Raw genomic sequence first — 18126 nt, forward strand, 5'->3', positions numbered from 1 at the left:
GATGAGCATTTATTTGAAAGTACACGCCTCCTTCCTAACCGATGTTGCAAAACTTGCCCAGAGGCGGTGTTTGAACCACGGGTACTTTGTACGGCTACGGCTTTTACATTATTGTTCTTAATTATATTCACAGATTTTTCCTCATCTATACCAATACTTATTGTAAAAATGGAGTTGAAAAATAAACAATAAATATAAGAAAGGGTATAATGGTAATGAAATGCTATAAGAAAGTATTCAGATGTTTTAAATATTGAAAAAGTCTAAGTCTTAATTTTATGTCTCGATATGTCTTGATTTGAAATGTTTTTTTCGATAAATAACATTTCTTTTCATATGGTAATGTGGTAAGACTATAAAGAAGTCATAAAGTTAATATAAAGATAAAAACGCTCGATAATATTTTGTAAAATTTTAAAGAACCTTTTTTAAAATAGGTTTAATATAAAACATTCAATTGTAAAAAACGCAAAATTTCTGCAATCACAAATCTAAATAAGAATATCTTTCTGAAACTGTTTACACATCAAAAATATCAAACATTGCATAAAAATAAAACCCATGAAAAACAACAACAACGAAAATTTCATTGTGCTTCTATGTGAAAAATCAAGTAAGATACAACAACAACAAAAATCCATTATGCTTCTATGGGAAAATCATCTCGATGCATGCATAAGTTTCATTAAGTTTATTTTGTTTTGTGCAGCACAACTTTTTACAAATAGTAAATTTTCTTTTTCTGTAGCATTTAAACTTTAATAAAACTTTGCCAACATTTTTACAATGATAGTACCACATTTTTACAATGATAGTACCACATTTTTACAATGATAGTACCACATTTTTACAATGATAGTATCACATTTTCACAATGATAGTACCACATTTTTATAATAATAATATCACATTTTCACAATGATAGTGCCACATTTTTACAATGATAGTACCACATTTTTACAATGATAGTACCAGATTTTTTATATTAGATTTTAAGTGAACAAATTTTTTTTTCAAATTTTGTGTATCAAAAAATAGAAAGAAAATACATAATCTTATAGAGCTTATTTTCTTTAAATGTCTAAAAGAAAGAAAAAAAAAAAGAAAAAAATAATAATTCAATAAAATAATAATAATTGTACCATAAAATCGTTAACATGAAAATAACAAAATTTATAGTTATACAGGTATTTAATTTTATAAAAAGAACGCCGAGACTCGCAGTAAACTATCAGGTCTTGTTATCGAGAACCATTTATAATTAACAATCTCAATAAATCACAAATTAAATATAGTTGTATATCTCTATAAAAACTTGACAGCATAAATACATCAAATAATACATTAAATTATTAAATGTTTGAAAATATAAAAATATATTATCAAGAAACAAAATAATTTTTTGAAGCTGTTTCTTAAATGAGAGGTAATTCTGTAACTTCTTAACTTAACTCCTCCTTAACTCCTCCTTAACTCTTCTTTAACTGTACTTAACTTCTTAACTTAAATGAGAGGTAACCTCATTCCATAGAAAAATCAAAATGTTCAAAACTATTTTATTCAAAAGGTCCGCGAAATTTTTTTTTTGGGAAAAATTATCAAAATAATTTTGGAAAAACTTGTTTTTCCAAATTAGTTTGATAAAATGATTGTCGAATAAAATTGTCATTTTTCAAATTGTATTTATTTTTATCTTTCAAAATATATAAATTATGAAAAGAAACTTGGGAGGAGTTAATTTTACATTTGTACATAAAGCAAAAAGTATTAAAAACATTGAGCTGATATACATTAAAAATTTTCATTTGAATTAAAAGAGGCCTTGCATGAGTACACCTTCTTTAAAATTGATAACTGTCTTTATGTGCCAAAAAACTTCGCAATTCTGCTCACAAAAATCTTCTATGAATCTTTTAATTCTGAAATAGTACCAACTCTCTTGAAATCAGCTAATTTTAGTCCGTTCTATAAAAAAATGTGAGACAAACTACTTCCTGAAAACTATCGACCTAATTTACCTCGGTTGCGCGCAAAACCTTTGAAAAAGTTGTAAAAAATAAAACTTTGAAACACATCAACGATAACAATCTGCTCTCTACAAATCAACATGGCTTCCTTCATCATAAATCTTGCGTAACCAATCTAATTGAGACTTTTGATATTATTTCGTCCTCTCTAGCAACGCACTAGTTTATAGATTTAATCTGCCTAAACTTTGCTAAAGCTTTTGATTTCGTACCTCACACCAGACTTATGTTAAAATTAAAATCATTCGGAATAAACGGCAAACTACTACAATGGATTGACTCCTTTTTAGAGGGTAGAAAGCAACGCGTTACAACTAACAATACTAGCTCTGTCTGGGTTGATATTCTTAGTGGTGTTCCTCAAGGTTCTGTTCTCGGCGCGCACCTCTTTATTCTTTTTACAAACGATCTTGCCCAACTTACTGAAACTTCTGAAATATTTGCGGGTACTAAACTTTTTTCTAAAACTTTACCGCAGACTAATTTTGTTGATCTGCAGGATTGTCTCCGCTTAGTATACGAGTGGTCAAACACTTAGCTACTTAAATTAAACATTTTAAAATGCTGTGTTATCCATTATAGTAAAACCAATCCTATGTATAGTTACTTTTTGCAAAATAACTAAGGTATAAATGAAAGCCTAAGAAGATCTACTAAAGAGCGCGCTTTAAGAGTCATTTTTACATCTAACCTCAAGTGGAGCACACATATTCAATCAGTTGTCTCCAAATCTTTACAAATTCTTGGTATGCTAAGAAAGACATTCACCATCATTAATGAAAAAATGGCTCTCAAATTATAAAAAGTGCTTATAAGACCACACCTTGAATATGCAGTGTCTGTTTGGTATTTAAAAACTGACGTAACTTTGGTCGACGTAAGCAACAAAATGGGCTTCAAGCTTGAGAAATCTTCAATACTACAAAAGACTAAAAAGACTAAATCTAACATCACTTTCGTTTCGGCACTTACGGTGCAATCTTATCCAGATTTTGAAACTAATACATTGATTTGATATAATTAATATTATATATCAACTAAAATTTATTAACTTCTTGTCACGTGGTCACCATCTTAAAAAAAGGCGTGAATATGATCCAAACTGTCTTCCATAGTAGGGTGTTTTCCCTGCTCGCAGTATGTATATATTGTATGTATATTTTCGGCTACAACTATAATTTAATAATCTAATTATAGTAATAATAACTTAAAGTTAAAACTTAACCGTTTTACTTTTATTGGTACTACACCAAGCAATATTTGCATAGCAATATATCCATGTGAAAATGGGTAAAAGAAAAATGTAATTGTGTTAAACTTTGTTTATTTAAAGCATTTCTAGCCTTATACATTACTCATATACTTTTAGTAACTTTTTTGTATAAAAAATGAGTGTGGTATTTCTAGCTAAGGTAAGGTTTTCATCAACATATATACCTAAAAAGTTAGTGTTTATTTCTCTAATATTTATTTGGGTTTTTGTCCATAAATTGTAATGGCATAGTGGGAGGCAGTAGTTTCTTTTTAGATTTTTAACCATTCATTTTCGCTAATTCAATGTTCATATTTTAAAATAACGCTATAATACTTTTATGCGATAAAAAAAAAAATTAGCGTCATCAGCAAACATAACAGTCATTAATTTTGACGCTTTAGGGAGATCATCGATGCAAATTAAAAAGAGAAGTGGCCAAACTCTATAACCCTGTATTTTCATTACTGTAAACAAACTGTTTACGGTTGCCTAAACAACTTTTGTCTAGCATTAAAACATTACCTTTAATTCCACAGTAATCTACTTTTTTAAGGAGAATTTGATGATCAATAGTGTCAAACACTTTTAATAACTCTATAAAAACTTCCAACGTAAATTGGGACCTCAAAAGATTTAGCTATACTGCGAGCAATTTGAATTACTGCGTGTTCTGTCGAGATATTTTTTTAAACCCGTATTGATTTATATAAAGTATGTAGTTTAACTTTTTAATGCTCAATCATTAAAAAATACTCCTGACGGCATACCATAACTCTTAGACACTAAAATAGCACACTGCAAAACACCCTAAAAAAGTCAGTAATACCTTTTTTACAGATAGATATACATAGTCAAAATTCATGTTTTTAGGGTAATATTTCAAGCTTTGTCCATTAAAAATACTCCTATACTCATCACTATGATTACACTATAATTCTAGGACACCGAAAAACATGCAACTAAAAAATGTTCTTATATACAGGATTCTTATATAAAGTCAAAATACATGTTTTTACGTCAGTTAGATAAAAAATAATCCGTTAAATACATTCCAAGGATCATAAAAGATATCAAGGACACAAAGAAAACACACTGAAAAACACACACAAAAAGACACTAAAAAGGAAAGTTAACTTTTCTAAAATAATTACATAGTCGTAATATGTTTTTGAAATATTTTATTACGCTTCATGAATTAAAAAATTATTTAATAACTGTAGGACATTAAAAAGGACACTATAAAAGTCCAGCTGTAAAAATATTTTAGGATGATTATATTAGTTAAAAGTTCATGTTTTTAAACAAAATTTTCAAACTTTATCGACTAAAATTTTTTTGCTTAAATCTTACAATACTTAATAAATACTCGGACACTAAATTATAGTGCAAAGCAAACACAATAAACTATAGTATATGTCCTAGCATTTATTAGTTATTCAATGATTTCATAAAAGATACAATTGTGGAAATTTGACTTCAAAAAGTTTGTACATAAAATGAAATTTTATTTCAAACTATTATTTTTTATATTTATATTTCAGGTTTAATTTACCTAGTTATTTTCTGTTAAAATATAGTTATTATACGATGCCACAAGTGTTTTGAATTGTCATAGATCTAAAGCAGGGATGGACAGACTTTTTAGGGTACGGGCAAAAAAAAGTTAAAAAACAATTTTGTGGGCAAAAAAATATTTATTTCTACAAAAATATAGGTGAATAATATTATAATCATTTGTATCAAAGCAATTATTAAAAGTGATGAATTTGACCGTCTGAAACTAGTTTTTTGATGTCTGGATTGATTTTTGAGGTAGATAAAATCACATTACCAAGATGAATGTCTCAAATTGTTTAACGGGCATTTTTTTGCCTGCGGGCAGTGGTTTGGCCACCACTGATCTAAAGCATTAAATCTAGAGTCCCATAAAATTTTTAAATAAATGAAACAATTTTTTTATTTTATGTAAAGTTTAAAAAGTTCGATGATCTTGTTTTAAATACAAAGATTTGAAGATTAAAAACTTAGTTAAAAGCACTTAGTTAAATCATTTCGTCATCAGCAAATTAATTGTGGTAATTGAACGAATCGGAGAAATTCCAATCTCACAATTAGGAAATCCATCCCAATTCATATTTTTATTTTCATGAACTCACATAAATAGAGTAAATACTTTTATGCTAACATAATTTTAAATAAGAAAGTAAAATTAATTATAAGCAATTAAAAGCGCGGTAAAATCTTCAAAATATGGCAACACTTGAAGAATATTGCTTAACAGAGCATCAATTGTTTACTTTTATAATTGACAACAATGTCACTCGTGTATCTAATTTGACTACGATAATAGAAAATGAAACGCAAACTAAATTATGAGAAAAGGAAGTTGGAATACTAAAAAATATTTTGCGGAAATTTCAACACTTGAAAAAATAAAAATTTTAAAATTTATTATAAGAAAAAGAAGCTTTTTTAAAATATGGATCGAAAGAAGTCATTAAAAGAATAAGTCCAAAAACTAAAGAAAGTAGCGCAGTTTTCTGAATCTTCTGATAAGAATGAGGAAGAAACCAGTCCGTATTGGATGATAAAACATTGGTCAGCTCTATCAAGAAAACATCTATTAAGAAGATCATTAAAGCTATGAGAAAATGAGCAGGCATTATAATTGTATTTCCAATTTGGAATGAAATTAAATTGTTCCGAAATTCTATCACTCCATTGACAACAAATTATGTTCCAGTTCCTTTTGTTGGTGTCTATGCAAGTTTTATTGAACCTACCAAGATTACTATTGAGAGGATTTTGAAGGTTGAAGATATTTCCGTTTCGTCTAGAGAAAACAGCCTTATACTAGAAGTAAAGTTTGGTCACAATGGAAATGATGGACACAAAATTTACAACCAACTGCACAGTGTTAACACAAACAGCATTATAATGGCAGTATTTTGTTCACTTAAAATTTTAAATCACGAAAGTATTGCATTGTGGGAACAGCAATACCCTAACTCAGAGTCTACTCAAGGACCACTCATTATTCAAATGGAGAAAGAGTCAAATGAAAATATCCATTCTCTTTTTTTATTTAACAAAGACATACACTCTATGAAGAAAAATTATTGTTGAGCATAATAAAAATGATTACCATGTTAAAGTAAACCTTGTCGCTCATAGTTTGGACAGCTTAAAATATTTATCAAGGTCTTGGAGGTTCATATTGTTATCATTGTGACCTTTCAAAAGAACAATGTATAAATATACAAACAGTTCATAATAGTTTCTTGATAAACAGGGATGTTAAGCCCAAGTAACAAATATTTCTTGACTTAGTAAAAAAGGACGGAACCATTTTGAAAAAAAAAAAGGATTACGACATTCAACAGGATCAAATTACAAGTTCAATTACATGTTCGAATGTTAAGTCCATTCAGGTTTTACATGGTTTGCTCTGGAGCTTTGATCATTTTATGAAGGTAGTAATCCACATAGCGGCAGGTGTCTTAACTTGGAAAGAGTCTAAGATAAACAAAAACACAACTTTGCTGAAAGAAGAAAAAGCAAGACTACAAGAAATTATCCGGGAAATTATGAGGGAAATACGACAACTGAAAATTACAGATCACGTATCAAATCAAATAGATCCCAAACTAGTTGAAAAATATGAGTTGCTTCTTTATTCTGAGAGCAATGTCATCTGACAAAAAAATTAATATTGTGCTATACAAAAAAATGTGTCAGGAGTTAAACATTTTGCTTCCACAAGAATTTTATTAAGTAAGTATAACTCCAACGCTGCACAAAGCGTTGCTCCTAGCTGGGAGTTGATATATATAAATGATTCCACCGGTTTGAAATCTTGGAGCAAAAAAGGAATGGAAGCTAATAGTAAACGTCTCAGAGACTTTAGGGAAAAACTATCAAGAAAAATTAATCAATTGGTCAATATAGAAGATTGATCAAAAGTCTTTGGATGGGGTCTGACCCATTAATGGCAGAAGAACGGAGCAAAGAGCGGCTATTTTGCAAAAACTGCTTAGATAGAGGGCATTCTAAACGCTTATGTATGCGCCGAAGTACATCAGCTGGTGATATTTTAAAGAATTTTTTTGTTTGTTAATAAATTGATGTAACATGCGTATTTGTTAATTTTTCAAAACTAAATTCGTAGACTTTAACCTCAAGATTTAAAACTCATTTTTTTTAAAAACCGCAAATGGCGCCAACTTAAGCATTGCAGCATATGAAAGCTTTTCTTTTGTAGTTTGGAAATCTTATGAGGTTTAGTATAACTCCTATAAGGTTTAGTATAAATCATATAAGGTTTAGTATGATGCCATTGGCATTCTTTGAGGTAATGACTGAAATGTTCAAGAACTACAGCAAAATTATGCCCAAAAATTTGCAGATTTTATATCAGTTTTATGAAAATTATCCAATTTTTTTGGTGAAAACTTTCATTATTAGCCAGAAAGACGTATTTTTATGTAGACTCTTTATCCCTTATTGTTGAATAATAATTTTCCAAGTTTTAGATCAATAATCTTTTTTTTTTCATCACTTTTTTCCGAGTATACTCAAAAACTCTGTTGGGTTTTAAAGTTTTTTTTTTTCCAAAATTGTTCAAGTTTGCATAACCGTAACTTTTTAAATAGACAAAAAAACTTTTTTTAAATCTAAACCTGCATGCTATTTAAGTATACAAAAATTAAGTCAAATTTTAATTTTAAAATAATAAGTATTTTACCCATGTCCACCATTTAAACCACTGTGCGCCTGAGGTATGCAACTGTGCGCCTGAGGTATGCAATTGGCATACCTAAAACGTGAGACAAAAATAAATTTTTTAAAAAATCCATTTTTAAAAAAGCTTTTCTAAGACCTAGGGAGACATGGTCCAGTGACGACTGTAATGTACCTAATATATAAAAAATCAAAAAAATGCTTTCTTCATGCTCCAGCCACTGACGTGCTTAAATATATCAGCGTTGTTAATACATTTAAACGACGAATTAAAGAGAAAAATAAAAACTTCTTTTATTTTAATATTTACATTAAAGATTGTTTTAGAAAAAAGACTTCGCACGAATGTTTCAAGGTGGACATACAGCTTCTTGTTTATTTTTGAAAAATGTTTTACTTCTGTGGTTGCAATTACACAAAAATAGATGTACCTTGATCATATCTGTAAATAACAAAATACCCAATGAAAGCACTTGAGTTGTACAAATTAATAAAATGTCTTAATACATCAAACTTTCCTCAATTTTTTCCAATTGTTAGAATGTGCAACCGAGGAATGTGCACATTGATTTTAAAGAATATGCGTACATTTTTTCGTTTAACAGCAGATTTATTAAATGCATAGAAACTTGTTGAAGAAATAAATAAGAGCTTGTAAACTTCACCAAATTTTAGTGAACAAAAATAAAAACATTCAAAATAAAAATTATCTTAATATATTAAAAAAACAAATTTTGTACAAATAAAACGGCCTAAATAATAAATTCTAATAAAATTTTGTTCTAATAAATCAATAATATATTATAAAAACTTTTTGTATAAATGCTTTAATAATTTTACATTAGGCACTTCAAACATAATCATATTACTTCATATTACAGTAAAATCATATATTAGTAAAACCATATTAAATAACAATTGTAAACTTAAAATTAAGTTAGGCGTTTGTACATCCATCCCACCATTTAGCGACGATCGTGTGTATTTTGTGTGTAATGTATTTTACAAGTTAAAGTTATATAAAAAAATATTATTACTAAAAAAAAATTTAACATAATAGAAATGGATGAAACAAATAGTTTATATATTAAATATATATTTTATTGTTTATACATAAATAAAATAAAAATTTAGATCGCGAGTGGTAAATTTTTTATTTTATGTTTTAAAGAAATATATTTTAAAAAGATAAAATTAAAAATTAAATCTCACAACCTAAACATTTAAGGTTTGGGTCACACCAAGCGACGATTAACGTATACTGTAGTATTGGGTAAACTAAACTTTTTTGATATCAAGGCAAAACTAAGTTTTTGTATTGATGTGACTGCAAAACATGCCAAACAATAATCACTTTACCGTCTTCACCCTCGTTATCTAAGTGTGTATAAAGTTTTTGATCTATTGCTGTTTGATCTTTTGGAATATAACCGTTAAATTCAAAAAACGAATTTTTTCCGAATGCGGAATTGTTCAATTTATTTCCAATACTTACGATAACATATTTTACGCCGTCTTGACGTGGTTGAGTCATGACAACAAGTAAAAGCTTTCTCAATTCGATCTCATATGGGTGAAGTATTTGCAGTAGTTTAGTTTTATAAATATAATCAATGTTATGCAACTCATAAATAAGTATATGTCCGCTTCCCGTACCAACCCATAACATATCGTCAACTGAACACACGCACGTTACCCTGATATCATTGTCAGTTGCTTTCGGTAAAAACATGAAAATATCGTCTTGACAGCTAAATGAATGTAAGAGTTCTTTTGTTTCTACGCTGTAGATATGAATTTCAGGACTACATTTATAATAAACGAAAAAAAGTTTTTCATCAAACGAGAAACTAATTTCTTTAACTTCTCTTTCAGTATCACATTTAACTTTCTTCTTATCTTCATATTTTTTTAAATTGCAATATTTGAATGAATAACCCGATGACCAAATAAATGTTTCAAATAATAAAACTGAAGTAGTTACCGGAATTTTTTTTTTCGAAGATCCAAAGATTTGAGATTTTTTCAACATCTTTCCATTCAAAAAACTTTTTAAAGTAACTTTGGAACAACGACCATCGTCAAATCCAAGACATACCGACTCCTTGTTCGCAGAGATTGAACAAACATAAAGATTATTTATTTTGTAGTAATGAATAACACTGTAGTTCTCCGCTGTATAAATTAAAATGACATCATTAACACTTTTCAACACAACACATACATTCTTATCACCGATAGGGGTGATGGATGACATATTGAAACTCTCCAAACCAAACAATGTAGCATTTATTTCAATTTTTTTGACAGTTTTAAAACTTTCCATATTAATCACGATAATAGATTGTTCTAAAAGATAACTTATAAGTTTAATTTACAATACCTATATATACATTATAAAATTTTATATATATATATATATATATATATATATATATATATATATATATATATATATATATATATATATATAATATATTAATGGTAGTGTCACAATTATTGGCACCTTAGCGCTATTTTTAATACTAATTTCTGTAAAAAAATCGTACCAGTGAATAAAACTATTTCAAATTTTGCACAATATTAGATAAATACCTTGTAAAAGACAAAATTAATTTTGCATTGGCGGAAAAAAGCTTGAAGATATTAACATTAAAAGTAAGCTGATTCTAAGTTCAAGTTGTTCTAAGTTATTGGCACTTTAACTCAATTATTGGCATCAATTTTAATCCAAATCTAGAGAATCTAGAGAATGATCAATTTTTTTTTTAGTTTTTAAATTTTGTTTTTTGTGTGTAAAATAACTACAAGTATATTATATATTATAATTATAGTATAATGAATGCATATATATAATAAATGTTGTAATTTATCAACAAAAACCACGAAATTGAAGAGAATTTAAAGAAATAAAATTATATATTTATTTAATTGCACTCTTGGCACACAAAAAGAAAGTTATGTTTTTTATTAAGTTTTTTGTCAGCTTTTTATGCCCTTCAGATATACAATTAAATTACACAGCACGATTACATGAATCACAGTTTAGCTACAACTTTGATCTTCTTCCTCTTCATAATTCGCCTTGCATACATAACAAATCCAATTTTCATATTCTATGAATCCATTGACTTTATTTGTTAGCGTTTCTCTATGCTCTTGTGTAGATAGAGCATAATCTAGACGTTTCTTTCGTTTATTTACAGGTTTATTTGATACAGTTACTTTAAGAATTTCTTCCAATACCAACATTGTTGCTTTACCTTGATCTAAGCAAACTTGAAAATTATCAGAAACTTCGTCTATATCTAAACAAAAATCTATGAAGTATTAATCAGAAAATGTATTTAAAAATTTATAAAAAAGTAAATGAATTGTTTCTTTATATAATTTATTCTTTTGTTGGTTTACCTATTAATCTATTATCCAAGCTAGTAGAATTGATAGAAGCACATGAATTCAACTCTGAGTTTTTAGAACTGTCTGTAATGACAGAAAACGTAATCTCCATATATCTTATTATAACCTCATAATAAAAATTATAATAATGTTACCCTCCAGTTTCATTAATTTTGTTCTCAGAGTTCACCATTGGCTGATTGTAGAGAAATCCTGGAGTAACAACAAAATCTATGACCGGTGAAGTTGCTGGAAAAAAAAATCACTTAATTGTTTGCTTGAAACATCCATTTTCAAAAATTGTTTGCTTGAAACTTCAATTTTTATCTTCAATACTTTTTTTAAATGAAACTAAAATAGCAAAGAAATTTAATAATATAAGAATATCTATCTGAGCTATAAGAAGTTTTTGCTCGTAGTCTTACTTCTGCAACCATGTCTCTCCATATTTCATATAACCTGCACCAGTGTTGTGAATAGTTTGTAGTGTTTTTGTTCCATTTTTTAAATTGTTTTAGTTCAGCTTCTGACTAGTTTTTCTCTAGCCCTTCTTCTAGCCAGTGTTTTACCCACAGCTCCGGTGTGGCTCATTCTGTAAATCTGCACTTCACGCGCCCAGTAACCTTGAAGTGAATTCATAATGCCAACATCAGCAGATTGCTGCACGTGTGTAGCATTTGGGTAAAAGCAGCATAGTACAATTCCTGTCTCTTCACTTTACTAAGATGTGCCATAGCTTAGGTGACTGGAATGACCATCAACAAAAAGTATAACTTTTTGATTATTGTCTTTTATATTAAGCAAGCCTTTACCAACCAAATACTTTTTAAACTCTTTCAAATAATACAGGAAAGTTTCCCCCTTCATCCATCCACTAGAGCTTCTCTGGACTATCATTCCAAGTGGAACACATTGCTGAAGACTTTTAGTTTCTGCCTCTTTAAAATTACCATAAGAGGAGACATTTCTCCTGCAGCCAAAAATTTGATTGCAACTGTGACATTTTTTTTTTCACTAGTAGTGTAAACCTGTTGCAGACATGCTTTCTACCAATGAATTTACCTCTGTTTAAGTTTAGATAAAAAGGCATTTCATCTAAATTAAAAATATGTTCTGGTGACTGAATCACATGACTTAATTTCTCATCTTCAATGAATCTTTTAAAGTTGCTATACCATCCCAATAGGGACTCATTATACATTTTAGCAGCTGATTTGATAGACATATCTTATTTTATAATTGAGTCTATTGCTCTCTGGAAGTGACACTAGACCTACCTTAAGAGTGATACTCTAATGTTTTAGACTTCAAGTCAGGGTGCCTGTTTAGGTATCTGTATGCACAAGCTCTAGAAGTGATTCCTTAGTAATATTTCTGAAATTATTATAAGTCATTTATTTTTAAAGGAAATCCTCTTCTTGCCATTTCAATAAGGTATTTCTCACATGCTTTTACTATGTACAGTGGTAATGTAGATGCTGATCCCGGCCTACACATAAGGCTACTTGAACCAGATAGTTTTGTTTGTAAAGTACTGCGAGGAGCATTATACATTTTAGCAGTTGATTTGATAGACATATCTTATTTTATAATTGAGTCTATTGCTCTCTGGATGCTACTATTGTCATACTGCTTTCATTTAACTTGTCTCTCAGACTTGCTTGATTTTTGTATGTTAGACTGAAAAAGAAATTATAGAACTCAAGGTAACTCACAGACTTACTGTTAGTAATGACTTAAATATAACTAATACCAATATTAAAAATAAATGGTGCAACAAAAACTAAAAAAAAAAATCATATTTTAAAAGTTAGGAACATATCCATTTGTAACAATTATTGGCACCCAAATTTAAAAAAAGAATAACACAAGTTTTTATTGTAAAACAAAAATTATTTTCTTGACTTTTAAATAACATTTTGTATTACCTTTAGTGTCATTTTGAACTTCTGATTATAATTGATAAACTATGGAATCAATATGTTCTCGATTTCTTCTTGAACAAAAACCTTATCAAGATTAACGATTGCGCAAAATTATTGAGTTTTTTCTTACTTAAAGTAAAGTTTATATAGAAGAATTGATAATCAGCAATAATTTTTTGCTCAAATAGTAGACGATAGATTACTCTGTTTATACGGTGATGATTTTTTACTTTTAAACTCAATATAGATATAATCTTTTTTATAAAAAATGAAAAGTGCTGGCAATTGAGTCATGCCAATAACTGTGACACTACCATATAATATATTTATTAATATATATAATATAATATATATAATTAAATAATATAGTTATTATAAATTATATATAATATAGTTATTATAAATTATATATAATATATATATATATATATATATATATATATATATATATATATATATATATATATATATATATATATATATATAGTTATTATAAATTAAACTTAGGAATTAAACTTATGAAAAGTGCCGGCAATTGAGTCATGCCAATAACTGTGACACTACCATATAATATATTTATTAATATATATAATATATATAATATAATAATATATATATAATATAGTTATTATAAATTATATATATATATATATATATATATAATATATATATGCATGTATATATATAAATATAGTTATTATAAATTAAACTTAGGGATGTTTTTTTTCAAAAAATTGGATGCAACTTGTTGAATGAAAAGACAAGCAAGAATAAGTTTTGGTTTGTCGTTATAGATATGATAGCTCGTTTGAGCATTGACCATGATAGTATTTGTAAAAAAATGAAATAAAGGCAACCTTACAACAATGGGAGAGTGCCTTAAGCTTGGCAGATAAAGCAGGTCTAATTACATTTACAATATGCTTTTAGACTTTACCTGAGAGTAAGAGCGTTGTTATTTGTCAATATGGAAATGCCAATAAAATTGCACTTTTTTTTGCAGTAAACAAGTTTTGTTGTCTAACAAAAATTATGGATTTTAAGTCCAGAATTTAAATCCATATGCTTTAAGCATGCAAGCCTTAAGCTGTTACAGAATTAAAATCAGATTAAAATCAGCTGCTTGTTCTAAGCAATCAAAAAGTGAAAACTTTTTGTCAAGACAAGAGTATAAAGTTGAGTTGTCAACAAATAGAGCAACTTTAAATGTAAAATTTTCATGAAGATCGTTGTTGTAGATAAGAAACAATACAGGAGCAAAGATAGAACCTTGTATTACCCAAAAAGTTACTTGAAATAAAGACGAATATAGGCCTTCAAGAATAACTTTAATACCGCAGTTACAAAGAAATAATTTAATAATCTCAAAACCTTTATATAAAGAAACTAACAACACAGTGAAGACTAATCGTAGGATAGTTGGAGAGGTCAAAGTGTTTACTAGAGTTTTCAAAAAAAGGAACCACTTATTTAGCACTTTTTAATAGTTAAACAAATATTGAATAGAGTTCTGTAGAACACTTTTTTAAGACTATGATGGAAATCTTGTCTGGAGCACAAACTGTAGAAGTGTTTAATTGAAAATTAACTTTAGCATCGGAAGCCAGAGTGATTTGGATGTTTAACAATGGGTTAATCTGTTTAACTGACAGGAAGAATATGGCCATTAGATTCAAGAGTCAAATTAGAGTAAGATTTCTTTGCAAATAAATCTGCTTTATTCTGGGGAGAAGTAAAAAGAACAGACCCATCAATTAGAGATTAAATGTTAGACTTATTTTAGTCAATGACACTGTTGAAAACTAACCAAAAGTCTCTAGAACCTGAGATAACATACAAGATTTAGCAAACTGAGAATAACAGAGCTTAACATCAGACAGGACTTATTTACATTGGCCTTTTGCAATAATAAAAGGACATTTGTTCTTAGGAGAGATGTTGTTGTAAAAAAGATGAAAAAAACGATTAATGTTTAATAAAGCAACTGCTCAAGATGGTGAAAAGTGTGGAGTAGAATGACTTGAATAGAATAATAGTAGAATGAGTTTTGATTTAAAACTAAATAGAAAGAATAAAAGGTTCCAAACCTTTATTTCAGAAGGAATAAAAGCTTCCGAGATGTGCTTTATGCATACACATTATGGATATAAACATAAATGTTTGCTATTTATTTAGATGCTGGCATACAATACCCTTTCAATGTTGTATAAACTTTTGGTGATTTATATAAAATTTGGGGAAAGAGAAGATGAACAGATGAATGTGTGGTGTGACACTAGCAAGACAAGAAAAGAAGCCATAATCTTAGACAGATTAGAAAAAACATTGTATCGAACAATGTTTATTAAAAAAGATTAAAATGGTTTAGGTATCAGCATGTAAAGAGGAAGCAGCTTCAGGAAAAAAATGATAGTGGCACTTGAAGAGAGTGCCTTTCTAATTGTACAAATGAGTTTTGGTTAAGAAAAGAAAATGCTCTAGATTGTTTAAATTAGAGAAACAGCATAAAAGAGGGAGGATAAAGCCTAATTATGATGATGATGATGATCAAAATGATGTTTATAAATATGTATATGCAAAATATAACATGAATTTTGAATAAAAAAACGATTTAGGATTAGGAAAAAAACTTTAGGATGTATAAATGATTATGCAACCCCGGTCACAAACCTGGCCCCCTCCCTGGTCAAATATAAACCCTGAACTAGTTGGTATTTCCATTTTGTTTCAGCTTTTGCAATTATATAACAAGAACCATTTTGGTCTATACAGAGACAATGGTTTGGTTATTTTTAAGAATAAAAGTGAACAACAAATGGAAAAAATAAAACAAACATTTGTGCAAATTTTTTAAATTTATAATCTTATTTGCATAAATTGTAATCTGAAAATCGTAAATTACTTAGATGTAACTCTAAATCTTTCTGACAAATCATTCCAACCTTACAGTAAACCAAATAATATCCTTAACCCTTTAACAGCCCCATGTTTTTTTAAATTATGGTTGCTAATAATCCAACTTTTTTTTTTGAAGTGGTTTAAAAAACATCATTTTTTTCTAATAAATTAAAATCTTTTTTTTACTATTTTCAACACTACCAAACACTGCAAATTGTTATTTTTCAAGTTTAAGAATAAATAATCATACTACATAAACACAAAATTTTGAAAATATATTCACTAATATTCACTTATTGTACGATAATTTGCTAGGCATGGAGCTGAACAAAGTCCTACGTCACAATCTACACATTCATATCTTGAACTCTTTCGAACTTAGTGTTTGTAACATAACACACACTTTCTCTGACCATTAATTATTTTTTTTAGATGCAACCAGCACCTCATTCTGGAATTTGCTAGTAGTTCTTTTTTATTTATAATTTGGGAAGCAAATTTTAAATAAAAAAGGTCTCATTTACAATAAACTCACAAATTTTATCTGTAAAATAAAGTTCAAACAAATAAAGAGGATCATTTTTGACTATATTCTGGTTGTACCCAGGAAAACCAGTAAATGCAAAAGGTTGAACTTCATTAACTGAAGGTTCAGTCCATTTGGATATGTATAAGGAATCACAAAGTTCATTCTCTAAGGCATTGTCACTAGAACTTGGAGCATCAACCAATGCAAGCGTTTCTTCTTCTACACCTAAATTTAACAACTCTGGTTCTGAATTTACTCTATCAGAAACATCAGATAAGCTACATTCTTCTTCTAAAACGTCACTTAACTCTTTGCTTTCATCAAATATACAATTTTTTATCTTTGCGAGTAAACATTCGCTTTTTGATAATGATTTTTGCACTGAAATAACTTCCTTATCTGCCATATTTAAAATTAAAGTGAACACGTGTAAACATGAAATATTGAAACTAAAACTCTGTAATTATGTAGTAATAAATTTTGTGATGATAGACGTATAATTAATGATGAACACGAAGGAAATATGAGAAGATTTATATATATATACAAATTATAATGGAATATAATTTGTATATGTATATATAAATTTTCTCATTAATAGATGCACTCGAAATATATAAAATTGCTGTTTTAGGTAAAAAACAAACAAACAGTAGAATAAGCTTAAGTAGAAAAAGTGCGTCTAATAGCGCGTTTGTGTATTATGTTAAATGTATTATTATTTATATAAAAAGTTGCTTATTTTTAATATGTAAATGGATTAAGTTGTCCTGTAAATATGACAAAACAGTATGTATGGCAAAACAATATGTAAACAGTACGACAAAACAGATTCTGTTGACCAGGTTTGCACCCTTAATTCATCTATTGGCATAAATGTGTTTATAATATATTGTTTCAGTTTAGGTTAAATGCTTGACTCTTGCCTTTAGGTTAATCTTCTTGACTCAATGCATGGGTTTTGCTTGTGTTTTTATGAATAGACAACTTATTTTATTATCTCCTAATGATGGTACTTCTCTAAAACTCAGTTTTATGATTCTGAGACCAGCTGGTAGTCAGGTTTCTTGAACTCTGTGGTAGTTCTTAGAGAGGCAGATTCGATTAACGGCTGTAAAGTATCAGAGTACTAACAGTCCCATGTTGCGCACAGATGACGTCCCTGTTTGTAGTTTTGGTGTGCATTGTCGAGGCCAAATTTAAAACCCTTTGTTAAAGCTTAGGGTTTATTAATCGTAATTAGGCAATTGCTTGAACTATTATATAGGATACTGAATTCTAACAGTGCTTTGACCATGTAGTTTTAGAGTGATCAAACTGTGATCGACAGAAGTAATCAGACTGTAGTCACCA

At 28.4% G+C, this 18126-nt stretch overlaps 1 protein-coding gene across 2 annotated transcripts in view; it reads right to left on the reverse strand.

The window, feature by feature from the left end:
- Window positions 1-8724: 8724 nt before the first annotated feature.
- The window catches only part of LOC101239195 (leucine-rich repeat serine/threonine-protein kinase 2), a 142771-nt gene continuing 133369 nt past the window's right edge, over window positions 8725-18126 (reverse strand). For both annotated transcript variants that reach the window (XM_065803102.1, XM_065803103.1), the window contains one exon: window positions 8725-10371. In XM_065803102.1, the coding sequence (XP_065659174.1) occupies window positions 9317-10371 (1055 nt within the window). In that variant the 3' untranslated portion in view covers window positions 8725-9316. The remainder of the gene's footprint in view (window positions 10372-18126) is intronic.

The sequence above is a fragment of the Hydra vulgaris genome, chromosome 08 (genome assembly GCF_038396675.1).
Source record: "Hydra vulgaris chromosome 08, alternate assembly HydraT2T_AEP".
Classification (NCBI taxonomy): domain Eukaryota; kingdom Metazoa; phylum Cnidaria; class Hydrozoa; order Anthoathecata; family Hydridae; genus Hydra; species Hydra vulgaris.